Genomic DNA, 27,500 nt, shown 5'->3' with positions numbered 1-27,500 from the left:
TATCCCCACTAGTATATATATATAAGCCAGTTTTTTGTGCATAATTGTGTGCGAGTTTGTCCAATATGGACTCGAAAACAGCTGGGCCGATTTTTTAAAAATTACACAAAAATATACTTTATATGTCTGGCAGTGTTCTTAGATAGTTTTTTTTTTTTTTTAACTCGGAATGTTCCCGATAAGAATATATAATTTGATAATTAGAAAAATCCGATTAAAGAAGGAAGAGTCCGATTTTGATCAAAGTTAACATTCTGAGAAAGCATAAGATCACAAGTTCATTTGCGAAGTTTTATAACCGCACAAGGAAAAAGACCCCAAAAATCAACAGTAGGTTCTTTGATAAGACAGGCGCGCGTTCGAAATAAATGTTTCCGTTTAGAGTCCAACTGATGAATGATACTTACATTCGTGCATTTTAAACTGTAATTCAAGCCATTATATTAAATAATTTTACAAAATCAACAGTAGGTTCTCTACAGTGCAATGTAGACAACAATATATTGTGGAATAACTCACAGCGGGGAGGCATGTGAAGCTTCTTCATGGTGCATCGAGGATGGGGAGCGATTAGAGCACGCAATCAGTTAAAAAAATACGGAAATTTCGCACTTTGAAAGTGTGGAAGATTCGTTGATCATAATTCAATTGCCGACAAGGTCGGTCTCCCTGCTAATTGAAATACACACACACACACACACACACACACACACACACACACACACACATATATATATATCCAAATATATTCAAAGCTTGTTTAGACTATATATTGAGTTTTTAGATATCTATGGCTAGGTTTCCTTCCTCTTATATATTTGTCTTTCTAGTATGCATTTTTATTCTCATAGCATTTATATGCTAGTTAACATGTAGAATAGATCTTATAATCTTAAAGTTACTTATTAATATTTTTTCTTTTTCTTTTATACATATATATATATATATATATATATACATATATATATATATCTATACATATATCTATATTATTGTAAATAGTAACTGTATTATACTAAATTTTCTTATTAGGGAAGTTGTATTATCCACAGGCGAACCATGTATCAAGCAGCTGTCCTGTTTTTAAATCTCGGAAACAGCTACATAGTAAGCAGCTGAGGATCCCCGTTTTCTATTTACAAAATTTTAGTTATGGTTTTCTTTTTTTTATCCTTATATAGATAACTTCTCTTTTATAATTGAAGCTCTTGAAAAATCGGCTAATGGAAGTGCTAAGTCTATTACTATTTTGCAATTTAAATAAAGGCATTTTTTTTTCATCCTTATATGAACGAATTTTCGATCGTAATTATAAATTTTTTAGAAGTAGGATTATGTAGGTGCTAAGTCTGCGTTAGTTTAATTAAGTTTATTTTTTAAATTTTTTTCCGGAAATTTTATCTGCATTTTTTATTTTTATGTTACATTTTCTTTATTCAAAGCTTCTTTAGACTTTGTGTATATGTGTATTTGGTTAAATACCGTGGAGTTTTATCTTTTTAAAATTTTCTTGCTCATTTTCTCGACATGGAGTGCACATGTTTAATTTGCGCTGGCAAATTATAAATGTGGATCAAGTCTTCTAGCGTTCTCGATCGTCGTTATTGTTCTCAGAAGAAGGGATTTTAGAAAGAAGTGTTGTTCGTTTGATTGTCTATATATATATATATATATATATATATATATATATATATATATATATATATACTCGTTTTTTTATATTCAAAAGTAATGGACAAATGAATTCAACGAGGTTGTTAGATAGTGCTCAATAAAAAGAGCTGATAATACTTGTTTATTGTTATATAAACATGCTCACATCCCGCTGCTACAAATAGACACTTGTTTCAATCAAACAACAGATATCATCAGGCAGCGACTTGACTATTAAAAGTTCATTCATTGAACTCTGATTTATGAAAGTATGATAGCTTATGAAAAGGAAGGGATTTAAAGAGATAGCTTCGAATTTGGGGGTATAAAAACCAAAGCAAAATATGATGAAAGTAAAAATAAAATAGATAAACCCCATAATTTATAATACCATACATGTTCACACTGAAACACTTATCACAATATTCTGTAGATCTATATTAAAAAAACCTTGTTAAACTTTGTGACATATTTCCATTCTATGGAGGTTAGGCGCGAACGAACACCCCATAATTTTATTATACGATATTTCTTCAAACTGAAACATAATTATCAAAGTATACTTATGCAGATAGATATGAAAAGTCTTTATTGAAGTTTGTGCCTATTTCAATTCTATGGAGGCCAGGTGCGAACGCAGACCCCACAATTTTATTATACAATCTCTATTTAAGTTAAAACATACTTATCAGAGTATTCTTATGTACATCCATATCAAAAGCACTTGTAAACGTTTTTTTTAATTTTTTAATTTTTTATTTCCATACTTTGTGGACCAGGCGCGAATGCAGACCCCATAATTTTAATGAACCACCGTTCTGCTAGATTAAACATACCTATTCCTGTGTCTCGATACAACTTTTATCATTATATGTAATCAGTTTTTTTAAATAGTCAACTATATAGGAGCCTATTCATGACCACACACGCACGCACACACACACATTCAGCTTTATATTATATTATATATATATATTTGTGTATATAGATATATTGATATATATATAGATAGATATACATTTGTGTATATATATATTAATATATATCTATATATATATGTGTGTGTGTATATATATATTAATATATATTAATATATATGTGTGTGTATATATACATATTTATATATATATGTATATATATATGTATATATATATTAATATATATTAATATATATATATGTGTATATATATATATTAATATATATTTATATATATATATATTATATGTTACGCTCTGCGCATAGAGCATAAAGAGAAAGAAAACACTGTGATATTCAACCAATTTTGCATAAATTACGACTAAATACTTCTCTCTCCCCCCTCTCTCTCTCTCTATATATATATATATTAATACATATATATATATTAATGCATATATATATATATATATTAATACGTATAATCTATACATAAATATATATTAATACATATAAATTTATATATATTAATACATATATATATATATTAATACATATGTATATATATTAATACAAGTATATTAATACACATATATAAATATTAATATATATATATATATTAATACACACACATACATATATATTAAACATATATATATATATATTAATACATATATTATATATTAATACACACACATATATATGAATATATAGATACATATATACATTAATACATACATACATATATATTAATACATACATACATACATATATATATATATCAACAGATACATATATATTAATACATACACACATATATATATTAATACACACACATATATATATATATATTAATACGCACACACACATATATATATTAATATATACACACATATATATATATTAATACATACATACATTATATATTAATACATACACACATATATATTAATACATACACACACATATATATATAATAAATTCCACAGCCAAACAACGTCGCAGCCCACAGAGCCATGACAGTCAAAGAACCGGAAGTCCAAGACTCGAGTTTCGCCCTCGAGGGCGAAACTCGAGTCTTGGACTTCCGGTTCTTTGACTGTCATGGCTCTGTGGGCTGCGACGTTGTTTGGCTGTGGACTTTATTATATACATTCTCTCACATTCTGAAAATCCTAACATATATATATATACATTAATACATATATATATATTAATACATACATGCATTAATACATACATACATATATATATTAATACATACATACATATACATATTAATGCATACATACATACATATATTAATACACACACACACACACACACACACACACACACACATATATATATATTGTAGGTGGTGCTCGATTAGTATTGCTGCAGAGTGATAAATTTAATAACTGTTCTGTTTTGAAATCTCTGAAGCAGTTTCATGGTAAACAACTGATGATATCTTTTATCTATATCGCTAGCCTGTGTGACCGGCGTTGCCAGTGTGTTTAGCGGTGTGTGTTGAGAAAAATAAATAAAAAAGTGATAGTAGGCAGGCAGGTTCGATCCCGTACCGGGAAGGAGGAAAAGAACTTGAATAAAGAATAAGCATGACATCTTTGCCGTTGCGTCTATCGCTAAAACGGAAGTGACGGAGGTATAAATTAAAGCTAGTCAATCGGAAAGAGAGAATAACTTTCGAAAATATCGGCGGAAAAGCGACCCTTCCTTGTTGAAAAGTGCCCAGCTGAGGGTTAACGAATCAATGTTTTTAATCAATTTTTCGATACTTTTCGTGTGAAGGGTTGGATACCGATCTCGTGAAAATCCGTCGTCGCCGTCTAAAGTTTTAGGAAGACACACACACACACACACACACACACACACACACACACACACACACACACACACACACATACATACATACATACATACATACATACAAACAGACAGGTGAGATTTATACTATAGATGATTTAGCACTATTTCAATAGTAAACATAACAGACCAAGAAAAATATTATTTCAAAACACACGTTTGCTAGACGATGGGAGATTATACGTATAATACTGATGAACTGGCCAATGTATTGACGCTACTTTTCATCTGCATTTTTAGCGATGAAAATATTACATGGACACATTCCCCCGTAGACTGTATTTCAATGTTTAACGTGGCAGACAAACTGCGAGTCAGGCACTCTGTCCTAGATGCTTCGGTGCTTTTAAATAAGATGCGTCCATTAATATGTGCATTTAGTGATGGAAATTCTATTTAAAACTTAAACAACATGAATTGGAATAAACACATTGCCAAAGCTGTATCAAAGAACATTCATTCAGAGAGTATTCTATATCTTTACAACTCTGCAACTCTGCTCCATGCATGGAGTATTGTTGCCAGGTGCATCTACCAATGCTCGCTTAGTCTTACAGTGTCCAAAAAAGTCTAAACTCTAATAGGTCCCGCACTCTCACCCAAGCACCAACCTCTGTCCCATTGTCTGTTTTACAATTATTTTAACGAATTGTGCTCTGATGAACCATAACAATTGTGCTCCCATCCTCAACGTACATATCCCGACTAATCTGACAAGCAGCAAATTCGCACCTCTTCGCTGTTGGGGTTCCTAGATGCCGGAAAGCCTTCTATTAGATAACTAAGTTTTGGACTTTCCTCCATGCTTTCTGCTTTCCTGACTGTCCTAGCCTGCAGAAGTTTACGTATAATTTGAACCGATATCTAGCTGCTAAACCCTCATAGTCCCCTATCAAACACGATTCCACATAGTAACCCTTAAGTCAAAGTGTCACTACGCCTTTTTTTGAGTCAAACAGAAGAAAAAAAGGTGTGACAGATGAACAAACCAACATACAGGCAGACGGACGGAGCCTTCAATGGGTTTACATAGACTTATCTAAAATAGTAACACTAAAAAAATGAAGACTAATTACAACGAATCATTCATTATTTAACATAACGATTATTTTAAACGAATTAAAAAAACACGAAGAATTTTGGAAATGAAACAAAAGGTAGGAAGAATGGAAAAATTCCTAGAAAATGGAATCGTGGAAAGCAAAATGTCGTTTTATAAGAATAAGTAAATAAACGTTGAACTTTCAATAAGAAATAGAAAAAATAAAATATGGCTGATACCCTGGGAGGAAAATTGCTTAATAGAATTGTTGAGGAGGTTTTGGAAAGAGTTTCACACATTCAGAAATGTTGAACTTCCGTGTGACGGATGTAAAAGGACAAAAACAAAAATGACTCACATCCTATCAGCCAGACACTTTTGTCTAAAACAGACGCATATTTTGTGCTGTAAAGTTTTGCTGTCGATCGATTCAGACCTATCGTTCTTTATATGCTCTCAAACGCGTTTAAAATCTTCTAAAAAAAATAATACGTCTCTCCGCTTTTCTCGGCATTGTCTCCAGTCGTCCTGGACTTCTCCTTACCACTGGACTCAAACAGTGCCGATTCAGGACAGGTGTGGTTGGGATTGCGCAATCCTTTCCTCACAATTACACGCGCAGCTGCCCCTATAGATGTTATCATTTGTCTTTTTAGACTGAACGGGGGCATCGAAATAATATCTAAAATACCCTTAAAATGCTCCTAAACATGCGATTTAACGTGTTCTTTAATGTGAATAAAACTATCTAAAATACACTTAAACAAATGCCACGAAAAATGCTCCTGAGTCTGCTCTTAAATCACGTTTTCCAAATTCCCTTTAAAATGCTCTTAAATAATACTCTGATAAAAGAAATTATAATTAAAATTTTCTTAAATAAATCTTTAAAACATCCTAGAATGATATTAAAAATACTTTCCATTAATTTAAAGCATTTGTATTAAAATGGAAGTCTTACAATTGTTGCATCACTCTACTTCTTCAGAGGTAACGTCAGACGGAAGTCAATTCCAATACGATATTTTGCATTCTGCTGGCGAGATTTCATGAAGGAAAGACTTGGCGCACATAATGTAACTAAGTGTCGCGGGACGAGCTATCTGCCTTTTTATTTGTCTGAGTTTCTCACTCTCTCTCCATGCATACAACACTACCCTGCCCCTTTTATGTTTTCTGTAAATGTTCTTTTTTTAACTAAACCTTTTTATTTTAACTAAACCCTTTTTTAAACTAAACCTTTGTTTTAACTAAATCTTTTTTTAACTAAACCTTTTTTAACTAAACCTTTTTTTAACTAAACCTTTTTTAACTAAACCTTCTTTAACTAAACCTTCTTTAACTAAACCTTTTTGATCTATACCTTTTTTTAACTATACCTTTTTTTAACTAAACCTTTTTTTTAACTAAACCTTCTTTAACTAAACCTTCTTTAACTAAACCTTTTTGATCTATACCTTTTTTAACTAAAGTTTTTTTAATAAAAGCTTTTTTAACTAAACCTTTTTTTACTAAACCTTTTTTTAAAACTAAACCTTCTTTAACTAAACCTTTTTGATCTATACCTTTTTTTAACTATACCCTTTTTTAACTAAAGTTTTTTTTAACAAAAGCTTTTTTAACTAAGCCTTTTTTTTAGCTATACCTTTTTTTTAACTAAGCCTTTTTTAACTAAATATTTTTTAACTAAACCTTTTTTAACTATACCTTTTTTAAGTAAACCTTTTTTTGACTAAACCTTTTTTAACTAAACCTATTTTTTAAAAGCTATACCCTTTTATATATCGACATCACTTTTCAAGTTGTTTTGTATCCCAGACAAGCAAAAGCTTCGGTCAAACGACAACAAGGGTGTATAATAGTTTATGGCGTTCGTTTAAAATGATAACGGCAAACAGCACCGAAAGAAATGACAGGGTAAATATGGCAACGGTAAAAATGGCAAAAGTGGAAAAGCAGGCAAAAATGGCATTTGGGCAACGGAAAATTAGGATCGCTCAAAAAGTGCCGGCTAAACTCTTATCGCCCTAGATTAAAATAGGGCTAAACCTCCATTAAAAAACTTAAATATTTTTAGAAAGGCATTTACACTTGTAAGGTTGCTGGCTAGTCTTTCTTTGTAATTAGGAACTAATCATGACCAACGTAAAGAGTCGGGGATAGTGGTTAAGTTTCGATTTTTCGTAGAAATTGCCAGTAGTTTTTAAAAAATTATTTTGATTTGATTAAAATTATTTTTGACTCATACCACACATATCTATTTACTATCGATTATTTTATCCATTCTCAACATTTATTCTTATTGTGCAAATTTTGGCAAAATGTTAAACTCGAAAATAAGCAACAAAATATTTGAAAAAATATTACCTCTACAAAATTTGAACCGAACTTTTTTTTTAACCCCCAACTATATACTAACCCTAATCTAAATTTAGGTTTACTTTAGAAAAAAAATCGACTTGGTTAGCTTCACATTCTGTAGAAACACCTAAAAGAATAATTATAAAGTTTTATTTAATAATTACATTATAATCAATATTTATGTATAATAATCTGAAAAAAGCCTAAATATATTTTTACCGCTGCCATATTTAACTAAATTCAATTTATTTTTTAACGTCTTGTAAATAAAAATTTAATTCAATGATTTAATCGCTGGCGGCCACTGTTTTTTTATTTTCTAGCACCCAAAAGTTTTTCACTTTTTAAAAAATATTATTATACAGTAAAATGGCTGACTTGATATTTAAGGATTCCATTAAATTGAATTAAAATCTAGAAACAGTACACTTGATAGCGGTTTCCGGTTTTGGTATCAGAATATGACAACAGTATTTATTTAAAACAAGGCCGATAGCCATTAGTCGCGTGCTCTCGTGTAATGAATGAATGCGTGAATATAGGATTGACATGAAATTATTAAAGATAAACTAAAATGACCGAAAAATAAGCTGAAATGACTTAAATAAATAAAGTAAATGGCTTAGAATGACTTTAATGAACTTAAGAATGACTTGAATGCTTAAAAATAACTGGAATCCTTCAAAAACAACTTGAATGATCTGGAAAATGACTTGAATGGCTTGGAGACTGACTGGTTGTAAGTGGGTCATCATTTTATATTAAATTAATACAGAAAAGTGATCCGCCACTTTATATCACCGTAAGTACAGCATGTAGTAAAACAGATACTACACTTTGATTTTGGCCAAAAGGCCAAGAAAAGTTTAAAAAGCTAAGAACAGCATCTATTAACAACAAACCTTTAATCTTAACCAAAAAGGCCAAGCACAAAAGTGTTACGGACAGACCGACCGACCTGCCGACCGACCGATCGACAGAGTGAGTTATAGAGTCGCTTACACGCGATTAAAAATACGTATTATGAGTGAAATGTATTTGAGGCGAAATAAATTATTTACTTTAATCATTTCTTTGCTATTACCAAATAACAAAATAAAACTGTTTTTTATAATTTGAAATATTTATTGTTTTATTACACATAATTAAATATAACATTTTAATTGGAATAATTTTCTTATACTTAATCTAATATAGAACAAATACATGTTAACAAAGGCAAGAAAGGTTAATATTCTATCTAGTGTCTTTACTTACTTTAAAACGTTTATCCGGTTCGAAAAATAAGCAGTGTTGAGCATTGCACGAGAACAAGAAAAATGGCCGACACGATAGGATCCCATCTTTGGAGTCTCGATAATAACTTAAAAATAAAAATAAAAACAACTTACCAAATAAATGTTACGGTAATATTTATTGGATAGGTTTCTACAAGTATTTTGGCTTATTTTTGATTTTGAAGCCATTATCCAAACTTCAAAAATTTAAGAGTCATCTCTTGCTCTCACGAAACGCTAGAAACTGCTTCTTTTTTGAACAGAATAAATGTTTTAAAATAAGTTAAAACACAAAAATCCTATCCATCTAGGCAGAAGAGTAACACATTTTACCTTTAATAGCATTTGTTTGTTATATATTGTTATTTTTCTTACTTTTTCGTAGTCTGTCTATTGTAAAACAACATCGGAATGTTTTATTTGAGAATGTTTTAAATTATTTATTATTTTGATAAATGGAATGTTTTCTTTTCGTGTGTAAACATTTAAAAATCGTTTTTAAAAATAGTCTAATAGTTTTTTATGACTGAAATATAACAAAATGTAAATATATTAAATATCAGTTAGAATGTATCCAATGAATCGTTCTTTATATTCAACTGCATAACTCATTCCCGCTTGTTTAAACTAGTGAAATAAAAGAACTCGAACAAAAATGACAAGAATCTGTTTCCAATAAACACTGTTTTATGGTGGTTTTTAATTTCAATACGGAAGCCGTCATCAAGTGGATTGTTCCTCTTTAAGCTATAATTGTTTTTCTACAATTTTTTCTGTGTGTTCAGACGTAATCGCCTAAAAAGCAAAATCTCATGGGAGCTGAATATTCTTTTGTTTTTGTCACACTTCTAATGTTTTTCTATTATGTATTGCATCCAGGATTAAAAAAAACAACTCAATATGAGATATTCATCTATATATCTATGAATATCGTTGACATCTATGCTGATGACACGACCATCTACGGCAACACATCAAAGGCTGTAAATGACAAAGTTCTCTCTGATTCTCTCTCCTCTGATCTCCAGCGCGTGGTTCAGTGGGGGAAGATGTGGCTGGTTACCTTTAATGCATCCAAAACCAAACTCCTATCCTTACAGCATCAACGCTCTGATCCCCATCTGGCATCAATTGTGATGGATGGCTCTCGTCTGGGTGAGGCCCCGTGTTTTGACAAGCTTCTGGCTTTGACCTTTACTCCTGATCTGAAATAGAACACGTACATCAAGTCTGTTGCCAAGGTCGCTGAAAAGATGGTGGGATCCTTCTACCGCTCCAGAAGATATCTCACTACTGATGCAATTCTCTATCTATATAAAAGCCAAGTACGTCCAAGGATGGAATACTGTTGCCATATCTGGGCAGGAGCTGCTAAACAGCCTATCCTGCCTTGACAGAGTACAAAATATACTTCGTGGCTTAGTGGGGGATGCCCTTTTCTCTACCCTGCAACCTCTCTTCCACAGAAGAGACGTTGCGAGCCTATCCTTGTTTTATCGTTATTTCCATGGCAGGTGCTCGTCTGAACTCCAATCTCTGGTCCCCCCTCGCCAATCTTTCACGAAAAACACCCGTCTAGCCGAATTCACTGTGAAAAATTTCCCCCACTCTTTATCTGTGCCTAAATCAAAACGAGGATTCCATGAACAAAGCCTCTTTCTTAGAACTGCACGCCTGTGGAACTCTGTTCCGTCTGCCTGCTTCCCACCGGACTACAACTTGGATGTGTTCAAGTCCAATGTTAACAAATTCCTAATGAACCGCCCCCTTAAGTAAACACTTCATCACATCTCCACACTAACGTAATGTACTTGCAATAACCCTTATCCCTGAGTGGCTTCCGGGCCTTGATAAGTGGTGATCACTGTGTAATATATATATATATATATATATATATATATATATATATATATATAGTTTTCTTTTTTATCTATTTTTGCCGTTTTTACGGCTGCCATTTTTACCTATTTATCTTCCTTTGGCATTTTTTACGTTACCATTTTTACCGTTTCCATTTTCGCCTAAATTAAATAATCTATACATACATCAATACGTAAAGATATAACAACTTGAATAGTGATGTCTTGTAAACATGGCCGTATTAGTGATATAGTTTCTATGTCTATATTACTCTTTGAAGTTGCAAAAACGGAAAATAATAACACATATTTAATCCTTGTTGTTATAAGTTTTTCCCTCATAAACTACTTGGGATTCTCTTTACCTACTTTCTGGAACAGAAACTTACTAGCACAGTCAGCCCACATACAAAATACACTCCTGATAAAAAAATTTAAGGTCACTGGAAAATCTTTAAAAATAAACCTTTTTTTAAGGATAGATTTTAAACTCGCTAAAGGCTACCAATGCTACAACCTTAAAGGTTATGAGTAAAAAAGCTACATTCCAACTATTTAATTTAGAAATTGACATTTTTATAAAATGAGGCATTTTATATTTGATTAAAATTATAAGACCAGAAATATAAATTCTATGAAATTGTACGAAAAGTGTATGAAAACATGTAACAACGAAATTTAATAATGAGTTCTACCTCCATTTAAGTGCGTGGGTGTTGCTCCAGCTGCTTTTCAATAAACATCTTTTGTCATCCGCCTTAAATATTTTCAATTAGTTCAAGTTCGGTGAGCATGCAGGATGTCCGAAGAGATGGACCCCATTTTCTTGCAGCGTGGATTGCAGCATTATCATATTGGAATAACCATCCATTCCTATACAAAAGATTACCCTCCGTCATCAATGATGTTTTTGTAGTATGCTGACATAACTAGCCGCTGTCTGACAACCATGCACCACCTGGAGTTCCATCGTCTCTGTGTAAGAAAAGGCATACCATACCAGTAGGGACCCTTCAACACTATTACGTGTAAAAATAAAATTCAGGAGACATGTTTTAGTTATATCAATATCGTTGAAAGGCATCAGGACCATCTAGATTGATTTTTTCTCATTAAAAACCAAAACTTACTTCCACTTCTTAACGTCCCCTTTTTAGTATTCACGACCAACTCTTAAGCGGTCCACCTTGTCACTTAGAAGCATGCGAGGAATTTGTTTATGCTTTTTATTTACCATGCCTTTTTGTTGTAAGTGTCGTCTTATGGTTATTGGACTGCAATCAACATCTGTGGTTGCCCTAATTATACTAGAATAAAGACCCCTATCTTTCACAACAACCCTTCTTATTCTCCTACTCAGTGCAGGAGAAATATTTTGGGGCCCAAAAGTAGATTTTGCTTTTTCAAAATTCTCACCATTCTTTAGAAAGTTTCAAATCACAGTTTTACTGCGATTTACATTAGTTGCGATCGCTCGCTGTGATAAAACTTGCTTATGGAAATCTAGAATTTGAGCACGTTCAACTTCATTAAGTCTTCCATGTTTTAGGCATGGTGACACCTTTATGCAGTGATTGCTAATCTGTAACTAAAACTAAAAGACAATTTCTACCCGTGGTCTTAAAATTTTGATCAAATGTAAAATGCCTCATGTTATAAAAATGTAAATTTCTGAATTAAATGTTTGGAATGTAGTTTTTTCCCCCATAAGCTTTTATGTTGTAGTATTAGTGGCCTTAAGTGGGAGGAGTTTTAAATCTATTCTAAAAAAAGGCTTCTGTTTAAAGATTTTCAAGTGATTTTAAATTGTTGATCAGGAGTGCATCCAGATCTTTCTCCTTTCTTCACCACGTCTGAGATCGGACTTTCTTTTCTATGATGTCATAATCCGCAATATACTCTAACCTTTAACTTAACCTGATAGAATTTCTCACTCTACTTTATTTTAACATTGCGAGGAAAATACCGTTTTAATACTATATTCACAAACTGACTCATACAGTTTGCTACGCTACGATGAACTAACATTTGTTAAGGTATCACGTTGAAAAGTTTTGCATTAAGTTGATATAAACATATTTTTGTTTGTTTTACAGAATAAAACCCAGATTGTAAACAAGACGCATCGATACCAGGAATTCACAGTGAAACCCGAACATAATTTCACGATTCAGGTAAGAATTTGATCAGGTTTATTTTGTTTAGCGCGTATTTACATCTAAAGAAATACATCTGGTGAATGTCAGTTACAGACAATGAATAAAACACCCTGGAAAATGTTGGCAATAATGTCCTAAAAATATTACTTTCACGTAAACCTTGAATTGAAGTGCAAATGAAATGAAACTGTGGCACTAGCCCTAATGTGGTTCTAACTGGTTTCCTCCAAAGGCGGAAGATCGATGGAAGAATGAAATTGACAAGTGGTTTCCAGTCGCACGTATAACCCCGTTAGGGGAGATGACGACGTTAGATTCTTGCAACTATTGCAAGGATGTATCGACATCTCTCTACATACAGCGCTTAATATTCCCAGACTGGTCACCCATATGTTACTGACCAAGCTCAACATTGCTTAACAAATCAAGCTAAAACCGGCGTGTCTACCTGATTATACCGTAAATAAACCTTGAATTTCCTTGATTCATCACCGAAAATAAAGTTATCTGTAAAAATAAGTGAATCCAACAACATTATTAAGTAAATTCATTTCTAACTGCAAAATCTCACCCCTTCACTATAAAGGTCCCTAGATACCGAAGCACTTCCTAATTTAATATATTTTTTCATCGAACCGCTTTTCTTTGGAATTCCATTCCTGCTCTCTGTTTCCCGCCAACTGCACAAACAGAAAAATTGCGGTGATTAATTAGTAGGGTTAGGATAACAGCATATTTTTAGTCACGTGCAAGCGACTCTATAAGTCACTCCGTCGGTCGGTCGGTAACACGTTTGTGCTTGGCCTTTTTGGTTAAGATCAAAGGTCTGTTGTTAATAGATGCTGTTCTTAGCCTTTTAAGCTTTTCTTGACCTTTTGGCCAAGATAAAAATGTAGTATCTGTTTCGGCAGATACCGCAAGCAAAGACTATATGTAGGGACAACCCTTCATACCAATTGTTACAATCCAACTCTCCTACTCCCCCGGGAAGCTGGCCCCCATTTCCCCTTCACTCTTCACATTAAAATCGGCCTTGTGCCTAATTTGCTCGGTGGGGGAGCAGATAAATACCCTATAGATAAAAGTGTAGTATCTGTCGGAACAGATACTGCAGCAAAGACCATAAGTGGTGGGAACCCCACATACAAGAGCTTGGTCAATGTATGGGCAACCCTTCATACCAATTGTCACTATCCAGCTCCCCTACTCCCCGGGGAGTTGGTCCCCATTTTCCTTTCACTCCTCACATTAAAAATCGGCCTTGTGCCTAATTTGCTCGGTAGGGGAGCAAATAAATACCCTTTTCTTGGCCTTTTGGCCAAGATCAAAGTGTAGTATCTATTTTACTACATGCTGTACTTATGTTTGTAACTTTATGATATAAAGTGGGGGATCACTTTTCTGTATTAATTTAATGTGAAATCATCATCCACTTTACAACCAATCAATCTCAAAGCCATTCAAGTCATTCTCCAGATTATTCAAGTTGTTTTTGAAGGATTCCAGTTATTTTTAAGCATTCAAGTCATTCTTAAGGTCATTCAATTCATCCTTAAATTCATTAAAGTCATTCTAAGTCATTTACTTTTTATTTATTTAAGTCATTTCAGCCCATTTTTGGTCATTTTAATTTATCTTTAAATAATTTCATGTCAATCCTACATTCACGCATTCATTCATTACACGAGAGCACGCAACTAAGGGGTATCTGCCTTGTTTTCATTGCCTTAACTCTTGAATGTGTATCTGTTGATATCTTATATAAATTTATATAGAGTGATGTGGTTCTCGGTTTATTAACTGTGTCTAAATGTGTCGGATATATACTCGAGAGTTAAAACAATGAAATGAATATTCTGTTGGCATAGCCCTACTTATTTGTTCCCAACACAGTCTGAAAAACTATGCGTGCCAAGTTCGAATCCAGTTGAATCCACAAAAATACTTTCACTAATAGATATAAACTAGCTCTACATATCCGGCGTTACCCGAAATGCAGTTATTTTAATTCTTAATTTTTTTTTGTTTTTACCTTTTAAAAACTTATATAGTAAAAATAATACAAATATTAATTGTAGTGGTCATTCGTTTTTATATTTCCCAATAGGAGTGTGAGTTATTTCCCTTGGCAATTTTATTTTTTCGATTGTAATTGAAAATGTCTCCATTTTCCTGCACAATTAAAACATCTGTAGCGAAGGAATGAAATTATGTGGAGGAACTATAAAATATTTGACGGGAAATACTTGACGGTAGTGCTCGTAACATGATACCGCAATAAAGCATTAAAATTCGTGCGCGAGAATCAAACTATGATAAATTTATGTCCTATATACACCTTCGCCCACGCACCCATATACGCAATCTCCGAAAACAAATATGGCTGAAGATAATCGAGACGACTTGTTTAACAAACCTACCGAAACATTTGTTTTCGATAAAAACATCTCTGAGTTTGAAACATTGAATCATATTTTGATTCGATCTTTTACAACATTACACACACACAAACACACACAAACGCACACACACACACTTATATATATATACATATATATACATATATATATAAATATTATGACCACAAAAGTACGTTCAAAAATTGAAAAAAAAACACCGAATGAAAACAACACTAGCAAACAAATACTGGAAATTCAAAGAAAGCGGACGTTCGCCGGTAGTCGAAAAGAAAATAGTAAGTCAAGCAAACACATGTAGAAACCTAGACAATCCATGTAGATTATGCCTACATGAAAATTTTGCTATCCTATACTTTAAAGAACCCCAACATCTATTAAACTGTAGGAGAGAAATAGCGAACAACTATGTACACAGGGTAAACTTTATATACTTTAATTTTTTTCTAGGATAGCGATACAAAATAATTTTAAAATTAACAATAGAAAATAAATAAATAAAATAAACATAGATATACATAAATTATCATATATATATACATACATATATATATATATATATATATATATATAGACTAACATTATAATAAAAAAACAAACACATCTAACTACACCTAGTTTTTACATACGTAAAATCACTAGATATCTACGCTTCCCGCTAAAAAAGCACACACAAAGAACTTTGTCCTGTAAGTGCTTGCCAATTGACTGATTAGGAAGGGAGCGGTGGAAACTAGGAATCTGATTGGCTAACTAAAAACTCAATAGAATGTGCGTATATAAAAACGCGAGACAACCACAACTCTTCGCATAAGCCTGATGAATCATGGCGCGGATGAAACGCAGAATATTCTGTGTAGCTTAATTGCCATATATATTTTTATAACTTTATATATATATATATATATATATATATATATATAAATTTAAATCTTGAAGTTCCTTTGTATAATTATGTATATTACTAGAGGGTTATAGAGATTTTGCTTCGCTGTTTGTAGTATTACGAGTTTACCGAGGTGCATTCCTTTATAAAAGTCTTTTATCTTTTTATTAGCAGGGTATTTCAATTTATGAAAAAAATTACTTCTCTCAGTAGGGACAATAATTACAATAATTAATAGGTATATTTACCGAGTGTTTTGCAAGTGAAAAGATATTGGCAGGTTGAGGGTTGAGAGAACAATCATTTAAAATATAATCATATTGACAATTATTTTAATACGATTGTGAAAGATTCACTTTAGTTTTCCATTAGGTTTCATTTTAATCAATATTCGATTAATAGAAAAAAAGATTTCAATTTGTAGACATCAAAGTAAATTATAGGCGAGAATCTAACATATATACTCAGGCACGAAATGTGGACTGACAGTTTTATTAATGTAGAGATAAGAAATTAGTAGTCATTAGCATTCTATCAATAGAGGAAGACCTCCAATCTGCAGTGGAATGGCGACAAAAATACATAGTAACATTCAATGCTGCCAAAACTAAGCTTGTCTCGTTCAATAATTGCAAGAAAAAAACTTACTATATGATGCGGGTTGTATGCATCTGATGATTCCAGGAGTCCAGCAGCCCAGATTGGGTAAATAAATTATAGTTTCGATGTTTAAAATGTTGTTTAAATTTTTGCCCATGTAAAAGAGATAAAAAGTATATCCCATCGACTTAAAATGAGCGCTTTATGAAAAATTTATAAAATAAATGTGGTATCATGGTGACTAATTCTTAGAAGCCTAACTCTGCATCGAACGGATATCATATTTTGTTCAACGCAATTTATCATAATATATATATATATATATATATATATATATATATATATATATATATATATATCTGACAGACCAGAATTCTTAGATTAAAATTTCGTCCACATACTCGAGATTCGAAACTCAAATCACTTGCATGTGCGGCGATTACCTTGTCAGCTGGGCCACCGCACCACATACAAGAAGTCTATTAACTAACATAGATAAGGCAAAACACGCGAAGTCTGACTATGGAAAAAAATCACAAACCGCCACCCATACACCCACCCACCCACCCCACAATATATATATATATATATATATATATATATATATATATTAATTTATAAAAGATATATATTACTACCTACGTATTGAGCACTTTTGAAGTAAATACTTAAAGTTTACGCATAAATCTATACTTTCGTATATTAAATTTATATGAGTAAATGAAGTAGTTATATATATATATATATATATATATATATATATATATATATATATATATATATATATATATATAAGAGCAAATAGTTAATAAAACATGTTAAAAAATAAGCTCTATCTCCTACTTGGTTTTATCGAGCTTTTACATCTGGTTGAGATTACTTTATAAATATTAATTCTTTAATATTAATAATATACTGTTATTTTACCATCTTGGATCATTTTGGTAAATTTAATTGTAATTTTTTATTTTATTATATATATATATAAATATATATATATAAATATATATATATATATATATATATATAGATATAAGTCGAAACAAATAACTAAATATCACAACAGTATGAATGCAAACATTGCAAAGCCACAATTTAATGCAAATCGAACACACACATATCCCAAACAATCGCTGAATTCTTAGAAAATGACACGTATTCTGTAGTGGAATAGGACCAACATTCGATGGATACACAACTAAGCTAATTTACTTCGGCAATTAAAAGAAACCTAAACGACCACTGATTTTTGTGGCTGATTGAAATTTTCCTGAGAGTCGAACATTCAGTCTCCTCGCACAGTTAACATAAATTGAATAAGTTAACATAAATTGAAATAAATACATAGAATGTACTGCCGAGTTTCTTGAAAACAAGGCGGACTCCACCTACCGAACTAGAAAACTTCTCACAATTGACAGTATTCTATATCTTTATGAAGGTACTAATGTATAATTCAGGAAGTATGACTACCAAATGTGGGCTATTGCACCAAACACTTATTTCTTACTCTTGGACAGAGTCCCCTCAAATAAGTTTCTAACTTAATAAGTTCCACATTATCTACTAAGCCCTAACTCCTATTTATCACCCCAATGTTGCATCCCCGTGTGCTTCTTTTACGAATACTTCAAGTTAATGTGCTCCGATGAACTTGCTCAACTTGTGACCTCCCAACGTAAATCAAAATACGATAAACGAAAAAATCACGCCTTTTCACTGTAGAAGTCGTCAGATACCGGAAAATTTTTTTTATTCTCATAGCTGTTTTCCTATGATCACTTGCTTTTGGTATTTCATTCCTGCCATCTGCTTCCTAAACGACTGTACCATCATGCGGAAATTAAAATGTAATGTAAACGTGCATATCGTTGCACAATTCCCTACCTATGACACCCTGTAAATTTTGCTTCCAATTCACACTAGCCACTTACGTCTCATTTATAGCGCGTCCTGTTTGGCGTTAATTGCAATAAAAAAAGATTTAATATTCCGTTCATTACTTTAACCATAATTAAGCCCATTCGCATCATCCACTGTTCAGAGGAGGAGTAATTATTCAATATGAGTGGCGATGATGTATACAGCGTCTTCTTGTATTGTTTGTACGCCGTTTCCCAGCTGGTTTCATAACAGTATTTCCGACGGTAAAAAAAGCCTTCACTCGAAATCGTCTCAAGTACGTCTCTAAATTTCCACCATACCCTCTCTGCGAAGTTGGTGCAAAGACGAAGTTATAGATCACATTGTCGATACCGTGCATTATGGTAAAACGAAGGTGCGGTCTTAACGCAGCAACCTACATCCGTGTAAGTATAGTATGGGGTCTTCAATCGTTGTATGTAGGACTTTTTGTGGAGCTCGTAGATTATCCGCGTTGCAAACCTCTGAATTCGTTCTACGTGCTGCATATTCCAAACAAGAAATAGGCGTAAAGCCTGGATGGATGCCATATTCCAGAAGCGATCGCATCGGAAACACGTACAATGATAGTAAGATCTCAGTTGTCACGGACGGTGGCAAAGAATAATAAATGAGAAAAGATCACAGAGCGGAGTTTATTCATGATCTAAATGCATTAGAAAGAGCGTGGCTCATTAATATAAGCTAATGATTTAAGCAAAAATAGTGTTTTGTGAATTATATTTTAAAAAATGTTTGAAATTAAAAAAGATCATTGTTAACAAATCCTTCCACTTGATTTTAAGCGGATTTTCAAAATATCATTAAACCAACGTAACTGTACAAAATTAGTGAATACGAGATGAAACACCGTTTAATGATTGTTATATGTTGTTTTTTTTATTAAACCAGGTTCGAGCCGTCACAAGAATTGGTGAAGGTCTTATAACAGAGGAAACGATTACTATACCGGCTGGACGTAAGTATACATTTTGTAGTTTGTAATTTTGCTTAGCTGATGATATTAGTTTTAAGCAATATGATCCTTAAACATATTAATACTATTGGAATATTAGGAATTCAGAATTAGGTAGTCTTTAATAAGGTCTATAGAGTAAGTGTTGTTTTCACACACACACACAAACACACTCACAAACACACATACGCATATATACATATATATATATATATAAGTAAATAATGGAATGAATGCGTATTAAATTATATATATATATGTATATATATATATATATATATATACATATATATTGAGTAATTAATAGAATGAATGTGTGCTAAATTATTAGCCAAACTAAGCTTAGCTAATCCCCAGCTAGAACTGAAATATGTCTAGAAACGTGTAGTCAAAGCTATATAAATAAATGTATATATAAATATATATATATATAAATATATATATATATATATATATACATATATATATATATATATTTAAAAAACGCAATCAGTGTTGACAGAGATGAAATATTTTTCAAAATAAATTCCGAACTTTTACATGAAAAAATTATATAAAAATATCAGAAGAGAGCTGAACAAGACTTGAAACGCGTTATAAAAACATTTTAAAATATTTTAAAAAATGATAAAAGTCTGAAAAACCTACAATTGTTGATGGCTGCACTCTTTTAAATATACATATGTTTCTCTCGTTGGAATCACACACACACACACACACACATATATATATCTATATCTATCTATCTATCTATATATATATATATATATATATATATATATATATATATATATATATGACAAAAAATAAAGTAAATCCGACGGTATGCGCTAAAGTTTCATTTGCCACTGTAAGCTTTACTCTTAAAAACGCCCACACAACAGTTGGGTGAAATATTGAGATAGATTCTTGAGTTTTACGTATTTCCTTTTTTTTCAGTATTAGTTCATTGATATGTACACGCAGAATGGAGAATAATGCCGAAGTATGGGTGTCCTAGATAATTCATTGCTATCATACGTCAGTTTTATGATTGAATGATGGTCAGAGTGCAAGATCGTGGGGAGACCTCTGACCCTTTTAAAGTCGAAAATAGAGTGAAACAGGGGTGTGTTTTGGCTCCCACCCTGTTCACCTTCATGTTTTCTGCGATGCTGACGGATGCCTTCGGAGACACTGATGTGGGCATTGGAATCAGGTACAGATTTGACGGATCAATCTTCAACCTCAGGAGGTTACAAGCTAAATCTAGGGTTGCACCAGACACTGTAAATGATCTTCTGTTTGCTGATGATTGTGCCCTTAATGCTAACTCTGAGGCAGACATGCAACACAGTGCAAGCTTAGAGGCTTGTGAAAATTTTGGTTTCACAATAAATACCAAGAAGACTGTGGTGATGTATCATCCTGCCCCGAGAAAACCATATGCAGAACCAAACATTTCAATCGGAGGACAAAGACTCAATGCAGTTGACAAGTTCACCTACCTTGGCAGTACGTTCTCCTGCAATGTAGTCATTGACGATGAAATCAACACCAGACTCGCTAAAGCAAGCGCTGCGTTTGTCAGACTCCACAAAAATGTATGGGACAGAAGAGACATCACCTCTGCGACAAAGATCAAAGTCTATAAAGCTGTAATACTCACCACCTTACTCTATGGATGTGAGTCTTGGACTGTCTACCAACGGCACGCTAGAAGTTGAATCACTTCCGCACCACCAGACTGAGGAAACTGCTTAACATAGGCTGGCAGGAAAGGATACCAAACACAGAAGTCCTCACTCGTGCTGGACTCCCAAGCATCCCCACTATCCCGATAAAGGTTCAGCTTCGCTGGGCTTGTCATGTAGTCCGCATGCTAGACTACAGACTACTCCAGAAGTTTCTGTTTGCTGAGCTCCAACATGGCAAACGCTCCCATGGCGGCAAAAGAAAACGATTTAAAGACACTCTGAAGGCATAATTGAAAGCCTTCAACGTTGATCCGTCATCATGGGAGCAGACAGCTTTAGATAGAGCCAAGCGGCGGGCCGCTGTTCATGATGGTGCCTGCAAATATGAAAGTTACCGAAAGATTATTGCAGAGAAGCGCAGAAAGGACGGGAAGGACAATGTTTTCAAACCCTCGACATCTGCTATGATTCCCTGTTCCCACTGCAGTAGAACTTTTCAAGCAAAGATTGGGCTTATTAGCCATATCCGTACTCACCGATGATAACTCCCCCACCCTACCCTACAGGATCATCAGATGGTCCTCGTCGTTTCGACGGACGAACACCCCCCCATATATATAACAGTAGATGTATGTTTGTCTGTTTATCTGTGTGAAAATATTTAACAAATAAACTCTTTAACTACTGGCCACATAACATTAAAATTAACAGAAAATAGTCATACCACAAAGACGAGTATAATCTTTGTTTGGATTGATAAATAACTCGTACAGACATATATCCACAAGTTTAAATGGAAACTGTTCATTTCAACTTGCCGCCATCTTCTTTATTTCTTCTGCGCATGACCAAATTTAATTAATTTCTTTAAGTTGCTTAATATGAAATCTGTCTTACTGATCTCTCAATAGCTAGATCGATAGTAAATCCGCTGGAGCGCCAAATGTTATGGTTTGGAATCTAGCAGATGGCATCCATATCATTTCTTTAACTTTTGAAATCAATACTTTATATTAGGAACAATATAATCTCCAATAAAAATTGACTAATAATGAATACGAAATCTGCATGAATTAAAATTTATTTAAGCGTATTTTACAACCTGCCAAGGTCGAGCACCCACCCGGCTAGTATGCATATAAACAATTAGCACTTATATCATATCCAGCTTTACTGAGACAACACCACACCAAATTGTTACAATAGGCTAAGCACCGTCTGCTATCATTGGCTTTATATATTTATTTTCTCACAGCACCCGTGATTCCTGAAGGCATCCTATTCAGTCCAGCTTCATTTTTCGCGAAGGACAGAAGCAAACAAATATCCATTTTGTTACCGATGAAATTCTTCTTAAATGACACCAACGGCAAACCAAACATGTGGGGCCTAATTGTGGCACAGTCAGACGCTGTCACCGGAAACAGTAAGTGGAATATCGTACATTCTTTATCACATGACTATATTCTCGCTGCAAAACTTCCCACTCAGATGGACCTCTCCTATAGATCTGGTCAATAAATAGTTGTTCGTTATGCTTAAGTGGAAATATACTTTGAGTGACTAAATGTGTATAAAAATGTACAAATCAATCGTATACAAAAATATGTACAATGTAAGCACAAATTTACCCCGGAAATAGTTGATATGGCGTAAAACGCAACGATCACACCTTAATTCTCAGGGTGATGTAACATATGTTAAACTATTTGTAAACCCGTTTTTGACTTTTGATTATCAATTCAGTATTAAGTACCCGTTGACCTCTTTTAAGAGGTATTAGTTCTTCTTCTTCTTCTTCTTCTTAATTTCTCTTGTCCTCCTAAGTTTTCTTCATTTTCACCGCTCCGTCCTTTCATATTCCTATTTTCTTTACTGTTGTTGTTGTTGTTGTTGTTGTTGCTGTTGTTGTTGTTGTTGTTCTTCTTCTTCTTCTTCTTCTTCTTCTTCTTCTTTACACAAGCTCTACAGAGGCTTTCTTAGGGATTCACAGTAACTGTACCTGGGACGATTTCGTGTATATTTTCGCACCGTAAAACAGACTGTCAGAAGCCATGATCAATCTACAGAGTATCAAACAGGTTAAGGCAACGCTGAATGCATAATGACTGCTGATCTTTGGATAATTACGCGTGGGGATTCGATTCTCGCGTAAAACATCATCAAACATAATTTTGATATACTTTTCGATAACGTTTTTACCTTAGCGCCTAATTCTTGTTACTACGCTAACCAGCAAAATCTGTATCATAGTCGCTTTTGTCTTATTATAAAAAAGAAACCATTTTCGGTCCGCGGTTCTGCTTCGCGAAACATCCTATCAGAGGCAGCGACGATGTTTATTATATTCACGATTAAAGTCGCTCTGGAAAAAACATTCATACGGAATATAGATAGAACTTGAATGTCTACTCAACACTATCCTCGAGTGTCTAAGATCGCTATGTATAGGAGTTTATCAGGACAACCAATACAAGAATATTTTCCCTACGTGTAAACCCTGACCAAATATTCAAAATCACAATTGGATCTCTTCGTTATGGCTAGTCAACACTCACCTTTACGAGGAGTGGTGCACATTTTTCGAGTGATGTTACCTTAAGTAACAGCAAGAAGCTGGATACTTCATCAGACTAGATGGATTCTTGACAATAATCCATCTAGTCTGATTGGATAACTAGATTCTATCTTTTTTGTGAATCCAGTAAGACCAAGAAACCACAAAAAGATATATGATAACATATGTAAATGATTAATTGGGGAGAGAAAAATAATGTTCTCAACTTAATTACAAATTCAGTGTTTGATACATAAAAGAGAACTTTGATGGATTATTGGAATGTCTATGTATCTGATATAGAGATCAAGTGTTAGACCCAGGAAGTAGGACTCCTTGGTTTCTGAGAAGTTCGATTGAAGTAAAATGAAACAAAAATATAATTGTCCTTTTACATGGCTTATTGTACTTTATTTTTGTTTTGACGATTAGAGTTTATTTGATTTCATATAAACGCCTTTAATTTAACGCTAAGCAAAGGTAATAGTATACTACGAGGAAATAAATCGTTTATTTTGTTTGTCTAGTACACCCACGGGAGAAATTCAAATAGAAAATAAGACACGATAAAACACTTAAGAAAAATATAAATGAAGAATTTTGATTTCCAGTTTCTGATTTTTTTTAGATGAGCATTGGTTATTCGTATTATTTGGATCCATTGGACTACGGGTCTGATCTTAAGTGTTATTTCACAACGTTTCGGTCGATGTAGCCTCCGACCTTTTTTTAGGTGTACCTAGTCTAACTCGGGATTGTTCTGTTAAACTCGGGAATTAGAACGGAATTTCGAGCGAACCCCTTTATTTACTTCACGGGAGTAGCATGACTGGATACGGACCCTAAGTAATCAGAGTACTTGGAAAAATCAATTGTAAAAAGCCATATTCTCCAGAAGGTTTAAGGGCCATTTCTTTTCATTTGAAGAATTTCGAACGTTACATCGATCGAAACGTTGTGAAAATGACACTCAAGATGAGAACAGTTGTCCGATGAATCCTAATAATACGAATTTTGACTTCATTTCAATCATAAAACATGTTAAGTTATACATATTCATTGATAGTTAATGAAGTAAAAGTTCTGTCGGTAGATTAAGTAAACGAATAAAATGCGCAGTTCATCGAGTAAATAAACTACTTTAGTTCATTAATCAATCCCCGAGGACGAAATAATCAACACGTTAATTTATCACAGACTGGAAAAATGAAACGAATAGATAAATCTATCGTTGTTTCTAGTTAGTGAAGCAGCTTAAAATCAGAAAATCGTTCACAGAGCGATAGGAGACAGACAGATGGATAGATTGACAGATAGATAAATAGATAGATAGATGGATAGATAGATAAATAGATAGATAGATGGATAGATAGGTAAAGATTATTTCCCAACTTTCTCTTTTTTTGTCTTTGTTGTTATATAGTAATCAGATTTTTTTGTGTTGCTTCACTTTTTGCGAGTTGCCAAATCCGTTTACTGAATATTATTATCAAACTAATGAAAGAAAATTTGATGTAGATTTTGTCGCATGCGAAACTACGTCACAATTGTTAAATATATTAACTTAATAGTTCCAATTTCTTTATTTTCCTGAATAGTGAGAATAATTTAATACTAGCAAAAATATGCGCATCGTAGGCTGTCTCCATTTGTATCTGTTGGTCACATATAAACGACAATTCATTCCTTCTCAATCTTTCTCACCCCCACTCTCTCTCTCTCTTTCTCTTGTATACGTGCATTTGATTTCCGTCCCTCTTATTTTTTTAAAAAACTATTTAAAACCAAACCGGCATCCTCCTGGTTCTCGATCAACAAAAGCAAACAAGTTACATGAGAAACAGTGTGTGTGTGTGTGTGTGTGTGTGTGTGTGTGCATGTGTGTGAGAGAGAGAGAAAGAAAGAGAGAGGGGAGGATATATATAAATATATAAGGTGTGAGAGAGAGAGAGGGATATATATAGAGAGAGAGAAAGAGAGAGAGAGAAGGAGGGTTCTCTCTCTCTCTCTCTCTCTCTATATATATATATATATATAGAGAGAGAGAGAGAGAGAGAGGTAGTGATATATATAGAGAGAGCGAGAGAAAGAGAGAATGAGAGAGAGGTAGTGATATATATAGAGAGAGCGAGAGAAAGAGAGAATCAGAGAGAGAGAGAGGGGTAGTGATATATATATATATATATATATATATATATATATAAATTTCCGAAACGATCGTACAGATAATTGACTTTGTTGTTGTTCCTTCTTATGAAACTGATTTTTAGTTTAATTAAATTTTGATTTTTAAATTTTAAAAATTTTTAAAGTTTTTAAATTGTAAATCACATTACTTAATATATATATATATATATATATATATATATATATATATATATATATAAAGCGAGAGAAAGAGAGAAAGAGAGAGAGAGAGGTAGTGATATATATAGAGAGAGAGCGAGAGAAAGAGAGAATGAGAGAGAAAGATATAGAGAGATAGCGAGAAATAGATTAAATGAAAGATATTACACATACTTTTTATCTTTTCTATTTTGTTGTTCATGCTTCCTGGACAACGCCGCGTAGCCATGCTAGTCTCATATAAATTCTGGATACAATAAAACTAATTACTTAACTTCCCACAGTTTGAAATATGCCTCTCTATTCTAAGACCTGACATCACGGCCTTTCTTTATGACCTTACATGGTTTGTAGTTTCTTTTTCCACACACCAAGTCATATGTAAAACCCCTGAACAATCAATAATGCATAAAATATTCATAAGCAATACAAGACATACCGTTTCTATATTGTTTTTCTTGATAGATACCGTCGTACAAATGACGCGGAGTGAATTTCATCCCAAGAGTATGCGCAGATGGCAAAACGTCCATGATGACGACATTATAAAAGCCTACCGAGTGACCGCTGATGATTGGAAGCCGCCTTCGTTTTATGGTGATGGTAAGTAAGATATACACATTGAACTGAAGAAAAAAATAATCAAGCATAGTAAACGTGCGAAGTTGCAAGTGTAAATAATTGGGGTCCTGTATATCTATCTCTACTCATATATAAAAGGCATTTTGTGTGTGTGTGTGTGTGTGTGAGTTTGTTTCCTATGGACTTCAAAACGGCCGGGCCGCTTTAAAAAATTCACATAAATGTACCTTATGTACCTGGGAGTGTTCTTAGGTATGGGTTGTATCGGAATATCTCCGATAAGTATCGAAAATCGATAATCTAAGAAATCCCACCTAGGGAAGAACAGTCCAATTTTTACGAAAGTAAACACTTTTTACGCAACCATCACAGGTGTATTAGAAAAGTTTTATCACTGCACAAGTAGAAAGGCCCTGGGTATA

At 33.1% G+C, this 27,500-nt stretch overlaps 1 protein-coding gene and 1 pseudogene across 3 annotated transcripts in view; both read left to right on the top strand.

Annotated features, from left to right (window-relative positions):
- LOC145292050 (receptor-type tyrosine-protein phosphatase H-like) overlaps positions 1–27,500 on the top strand; it is a 337,274-nt gene that overhangs the window by 175,853 nt on the left and 133,921 nt on the right. For all 3 annotated transcript variants that reach the window (XR_013869540.1, XM_080138077.1, XM_080138078.1), the window contains 4 exons: positions 13,074–13,151; positions 19,854–19,920; positions 22,849–23,019; positions 26,962–27,099. Coding sequence is in view for 2 of the 3 variants with exons in the window: in XM_080138077.1 (XP_079994203.1) it covers positions 13,074–13,151; positions 19,854–19,920; positions 22,849–23,019; positions 26,962–27,099 (454 nt within the window). In the remaining variant the exon portion in view is untranslated. The remainder of the gene's footprint in view (positions 1–13,073; positions 13,152–19,853; positions 19,921–22,848; positions 23,020–26,961; positions 27,100–27,500) is intronic.
- On the top strand, positions 14,434–14,582 carry LOC145292612 (U2 spliceosomal RNA; annotated as a pseudogene).

The sequence above is a fragment of the Euprymna scolopes genome, chromosome 13 (assembly GCF_053919585.1).
Source record: "Euprymna scolopes isolate OS-2025 chromosome 13, ASM5391958v1, whole genome shotgun sequence".
NCBI lineage: Eukaryota > Metazoa > Mollusca > Cephalopoda > Sepiida > Sepiolidae > Euprymna > Euprymna scolopes.
The sequence above is the reverse complement of the archived record's forward strand: the minus strand, read 5'-3'. Positions and strand labels throughout refer to the sequence as shown.